Here is a 6,188-nt window from a genome sequence, read left to right on the forward strand (position 1 = left end):
TAGCTTAAAAAGAAATGGAAGAGATAAAATTAGTAAAATATTATGAATTTGAGTAATAAAGTACTCCCTTCGTCCCATTAAAATAGGACATTATTTGACTTGACATGATATTTAAGAAAAAAATAAAGATTTTTAAAACTCGTAGTCTAAGACAATTCTTGGATATTTGTATAGTAGTAAATCATTTCATTAAGAGTAAAATAAAATTTTGAATTTAAATTATTTTTAGTTATAGTAAGATGATATTCTTTTTGGTACAGATTAAAAATAGAAAAAATGTGTCACTTAAAATGGAACAAAAGGAGTAATATAGATTGTCAATGTGGATAGTTTTTACACTATTAGATTATTTTCACTTGTTGTAACAAAAAATATATCTTATTTTTAAGATTTTAAATTAATATTTTAAGAAGTTTTACCTGTAAATATCGTTGGAATGATCTTATTATTAAAAAATATATTTACACTTCCGATATATAAAACTTAAAATACTACTACTATTTGGCGTACATTCAATGGAAGGGTGAATTGAAGAAAGTCAAGATATATACAATCACGTCTAATTACGTAGATAGTTGAATAAAATGAATGTCCCAGCAGTAGAAGTCATTCCAAAATAGGGTGGGGGGGCACAAAAAATATATAGGATGCATGGTGCCTTTTGAGCAAGGTAGCGGTCAATTGTTAGGTGCCTCCTCTGTCGTGTTATTGGACCCATTCTTCTCTTTACGACCATGCCAGAACCTATCTAGCTAGGCTACCCTAAAATTTTCCTACTATCTCAATTCAATACATGTTTGTTTTTTTATTTTTTAGCCCCGATTAAATCTAGATCGAGCACGATAAGATCTATTCAGGGGTGATGCTTCTAACAAAATTTTTTGTCATAAGCTCGAACTCGAGATATTTGATTAAGAATGTTGTAGTCTCATTACTGAACCACAACTCATATTAGCGCATGTTAATTTTTTCTTACTATTTCCTCTATCTATCTATCTATCTTTCTACAAGAACGAAAACTGTGTTATAAGAAAAGCAACAAAATTGTATATTCTATTGTTGCAACTTGCAGGTGCAGTGTGCACCGCCGTGCACACAATGGTGATAGGAGGGAAAGAGTAGTTTTTGTTTTCCTCAAGTGAGTGTCTGGTTAAACTTAACAGATTTTTGGATTTGCATTGTTATTTTTAAGATTTAGGACTAAAATAATCACTTTTTTCATACATGAAGTATTATTTCGGTTATGTGGTGCATATGAAGGACTAAAATGATCATTTTTTTCATAAATTAATTATTATCTCGATTACGTGATATATATAAAAGACTAAAATAATCCAACTCTATCAATAATCCAAATTTATCAATAATCCAAATTCAGAATTTAGACGTTAGTTCTTTTATATTTTACTCTATCAATATTTACTTATTGTATTTTGCTCATAAATATATATGTTAAAATCCTGAAATAGAGTGTCCTACTGTTGAATCCGATCCATCACTATTTCAAAGAAAAAAAAACATATATAGATGGAAATGAATGGATTTACAATGTGTTATTTGAGGAAATAACTCATATATAAACCTAGTAATTTTTTATGTACCAATTGGTGACGACGCAACGTACGTGGGATGAACAATATCTTACTATAAATAAGTGGCATATAATAAAATGACCATTGAAATGAAAATTTCTATTGTTAGAAAATATCAAAAAAGAGTGGGAAATTAAATACGGGGGATGCATGTGATAAATTGCAGGGTCTCCCAAGTTGGAAACAAAGGTAACACACCACGTGAGAAGGTTGGTTACGTTGGCAGAAAAACAAATTTTGGCAGAAAGGTTGGCAATCGACGTTGCTAATTCTGCTCTCACATACATAGCGCCATAGCCACTCACTCTCTGCGTTTCCCATGCCTACAGCCTGGACCTTTGCTTCTTTTCTGCCATCCACCCCCACCTTTCGGCGACCAAGTCAGAATTTTAATTTTATGAATTTTGAATTTTATAATGAATTAATAATAATTGAATTTTAAACTTAATATTTGTATATATTTAATAAACTTCTTATACAAATACACTAATAAACTTCTAGCTCTAAGTACTATAAAATGCAATTCTATTACATATGCAACATTTTACTATATAGGTATGAAAAGTAATATTTATACATTGAGGCGGATGTAACATTACGATCTCATTTGTTTATCTAACCCCTAAACCTAATACTTTTGAATCGAATTATAAATTTATCTATAAAAATCTACTGAAATTAGGACGAATGGGGTTTAAATTAAATTCATATTTAAAAATATAATGGCTTAATGCTAAAAAATACTAAAGGTTGAACCAAATAGTTTAAATTAATTCTGATTCTGTTTTTATATATACATATATAGTATAGAATTTTTCAGCAACTGACAACCCATAAGCTTATGTACTGGCTATTGGCTCCACTACTATGTACAATTCTTGAGTTTTGTTTTTGTATACTGATACAGTAAAAAATATATTTATACTATTGGGTATCTAAAGAACAAATGTAAGTAATTATCTCATAAGTGTGACTAGTATGATGTACAATATGTTAAAATACATTAATAATATAAAAATAATAAACTCTCTGTATAAGCAGAACCAAGTAGGGCTAAGGAGTCTATCCGAAGTCCAAACCCGCTTTGATGAAAAATTACATGACTCAAGTAAAAATATTGATTCTGTCACTATATATAAGTATAATCCGTGATTCTATTACTATACCAGTATATGCTTATCTGGGTTGGATGATGAATGGGTGGTTAGATGTGGACACTGTCACAAAATTGCAGATCACAGAATTTTTGTGCATTTGCCAAAAAAATTAAACTTCTAGTTATGTATTCTTGTGCCCAGTTGATGAAGTTTATTCCTTCTCTTATGATCCAACTGAAGTTCACCAGTACTGTAAACATTGTTACTTGATGAACTTTAAAATCATGAAACAATAACCTCTATTACAACTTGACAAAATTCTTTTATAAAAAAAAAAAAGGGCAGCTCGGTGCACGAAGCATCTCGTATTTACGTAGGGTATAAAAAAGTGTCACATCTCAAATAGTGTGATGTAGACAGTCTATTCTAAGACAAATATTAATGGTTTGACTTAATGATTTGCTTTGACGGCTTGTGCCCGTGATCGACAACTTTATCAAGACTCCCATTCAGCTTGACAAAATTGTAAAATCGATTGAAATTTTCTCAAAAATGCACCAATTAAGGTTCTCATGCAAATGGAAATATTAAAATAGCAAAATTATGTATGTTGCAAAAACAATTTGTTGATTGTCTTGCACTAAAATTAGATCTGAAAATACTAGCATGCAGTTGGACTTTCTGGAGCCAACTTGACAATTGGATTCAAAATTCACAGTTGAAAGACATAAAAAATCAAAAGAAAGAATATACAAAAAAAATTGTGGAAAAAAAAAGTAGTAGTAGTAGTAATTGTCAAAATATAAAAAGTCACTTCACATCATTAAAAGAAGATATATAGCTGGGCAGCATATATAAAATTACTGTTGGTCCATACCTTTGAAAAGCAAAAAAAAAAAACCATATAAACTCTTTTATTTTTCTCTCATAGAGAGTCTCTCTTTTCTCTTTCTTAGCTTCCTTTCTTCTCTTCTTCTTCCTATTTTATTTATATTATAGATTGATTGGTTAATGATGAAAAGCAAGTCCCTTTAATTTGTTGCCTTTTATTTGTATTTCTTCTGTTGCTATTGAGTTACACCTTTTTCTTTCTTTTATTCATATCCACATCTTTTAATTTTCTTGTTTTAGCTTATTATATTTTTGCTACTCTAAAACAGCACTATACAAAGATTTTATGGTGTTTTAGTATAATTCCTTTTCAACAATTTCAATTTCCACATAACAATTTGTCAAAGTCCTGTCAATTCTGTTTTTTGACAAACCAAAAAGAATTAAGGAGAAGAACTAATCTTATCATCATGAAGAGGTTCAGTTTCTCTGATTCTTCTGGCAAATTGCTTTATCTAACTGAAGGTAATTATTACACTGTCAAGTTCATATATATAAGTTAAATTCTAATTTTCCCATACTTTTTTCTTGGTTTAGGGCGGACAAATTCGATAGAATTCAGTAACTCTAATTTAAAAGTTCTATTTATATTTAAAAAATCATATACAGTAATACTTAGTCCAACAAATAAAAAGGGTTGTGGTTCAAAACCAACAACAAACAAATCCATTATAATTCCATGAGTGATACTGAAAAGGTAGAATGTAAGCATACCTAGGGAGACTCTTTTCGATAGACCGTCGCTCAAAAGAAGAATATTTGAAATATGATTGCAAGAAAATATAATAAGTTGCAAGATACGGATTGAAATAAGAGCCGGTTCGACTGAAAGGTTTTGAAAACGTAGTGCAACATAAATGAAGGAACAAACAATAATACACATAAAAGTCCAATGAACTTTCAATAGGACTGATCATTATTTTCTTCTTTTTTGTGTGTGTATGTGTTCATTGCAGATAAAAATACAGAGAATTTGGGGTATAGCAATGAGTTTCAGGCAATGTTGGATGGATTGGAAGATGAAGATGGGATAGAAGAGAGTGGATGTGGAACAGGGAAGAAAAGGAGGCTAAGAGTGGATCAAGTTCAAGCACTGGAGAAAATTTTCGAAGTTGATAACAAACTTGATCCTGACAGAAAAGTAAAAATTGCACAAGAATTAGGCCTGCAACCAAGACAAATTGCAATTTGGTTCCAAAACCGCCGCGCCCGTTGGAAGACAAAGCAATTAGAAAGAGATTATAATATTCTCAAGGCCAATTATGAAGCTCTTCAACATAATTACACCAAAGTTGAACAAGAAAAAGAAGGCTTGATTACTGAGGTAATTATAAACCATTAGAAACCTTCCACATTTCCTTTATCTAATATTCCCTTCGTACATACATAATTGACTTGACACACTTTTTTAGAAGCAATAAATAAAATAATTATAGTTAATAATGAAGGTTTATTAAAAACTACATGGTGAATTATCTCTTGATTTTCTAAATTGGACAAGCAAAAGTGGATGAGGGAGTAATAGTATAAAATCGTGAATGTGAATCTTGGAGCAACGCTAAAGCTGCCTCTGTGAATTCAGTCGCTTGCATCAACTTAAGATGCACGCCCCTTCACGAACCCTATGTGAGCGTGAGGATGTTTTTATGCAACAGACTGTACTTTAAAGTAGTGTTAAATTGTACTAGTAGTATTGTTTTTAGGTGACACTATGTTGTGTGGTTGTTCCAAAATTGCAGTTAAAAGGACTGAAAGAGAAGCTAGGAGAGGAAACATCATTATCCCCTGCATTTCAAAGGCCTGAAGAAATTCTGAATAAGTTGAAGAATTCATCAGATTTTGTGGATTCAAAAGATGGATCATCAGACAGTGATTCAAGTGGAGTGATGAATGAAGAAAATTACAACATTTCAACATTCAATTATCAGCAATTAATGCCTAAAGTGTCATCTTACAATAATGCCTTGGATCACTTGTCATTGTCTTCATCAACATATACTCAGTTAATGGATCCAAGGGCAAGTAATTCAACATCATCATCAATGAGGCCTTATAATAATAATATTAATAATAATCAGCAGCAAGCTGTTGGGAGAATTGAGGAGCAAAATGGTTTTATTACAGAGGATTCTTGCAACATTTACTCTGTTGATCAAGCACCAAATCTTTATTGGTACTTTAGTGACCACAGGAATTAGCTATATAAGTTAGTAATTTTCATCAATTTTAAATAACATGTAGCCTAAGTATTTGAAGCATCAAGAAGCTATTTGTGTTTTTTTACAACCTTAGTCATAGGCATTTAATTACAAGATATATGTCTATAGATGTTATTTACTTAGAAAGATTAAAAAGTAAAAATAAAGAAGAGAGGAATTAATCACAAGACTTTTACCTATTACCTATCTAAAGAATTGTTATTAGAGGAACAAGATAATTTAGAATTTAAGTTCTATGAATTCAATTTCAAAATAAATTCATAGTAATTGCCTGCCAAGGCAGTAAAATTTTAGTTTGTTCATGAGTCGAGCGATCTAACGGTCAATAATTTAAGTTCTCGCACCAAGTCTTGCTATGGAAAGGGGATAGGATAAGATTAAATTAACAG

General features: G+C 30.7%; 1 protein-coding gene across 1 annotated transcript; it reads left to right on the plus strand.

The window, feature by feature from the left end:
- Window positions 1-3,589: 3,589 nt before the first annotated feature.
- On the plus strand, window positions 3,590-5,978 carry LOC129904297 (homeobox-leucine zipper protein ATHB-6-like). Its single transcript, XM_055979842.1, has 3 exons — window positions 3,590-4,045; window positions 4,537-4,904; window positions 5,320-5,978. The coding sequence occupies exons 1-3, from the start codon at window positions 3,991-3,993 to the stop codon at window positions 5,776-5,778; spliced, it is 882 nt and encodes a 293-aa protein (XP_055835817.1). The 5' UTR covers window positions 3,590-3,990; the 3' UTR covers window positions 5,779-5,978.
- Window positions 5,979-6,188: the final 210 nt, after the last annotated feature.

The sequence above is a fragment of the Solanum dulcamara genome, chromosome 9 (genome assembly GCF_947179165.1).
Source record: "Solanum dulcamara chromosome 9, daSolDulc1.2, whole genome shotgun sequence".
In the NCBI taxonomy this organism is placed as follows: Eukaryota; Viridiplantae; Streptophyta; class Magnoliopsida; order Solanales; family Solanaceae; genus Solanum; species Solanum dulcamara.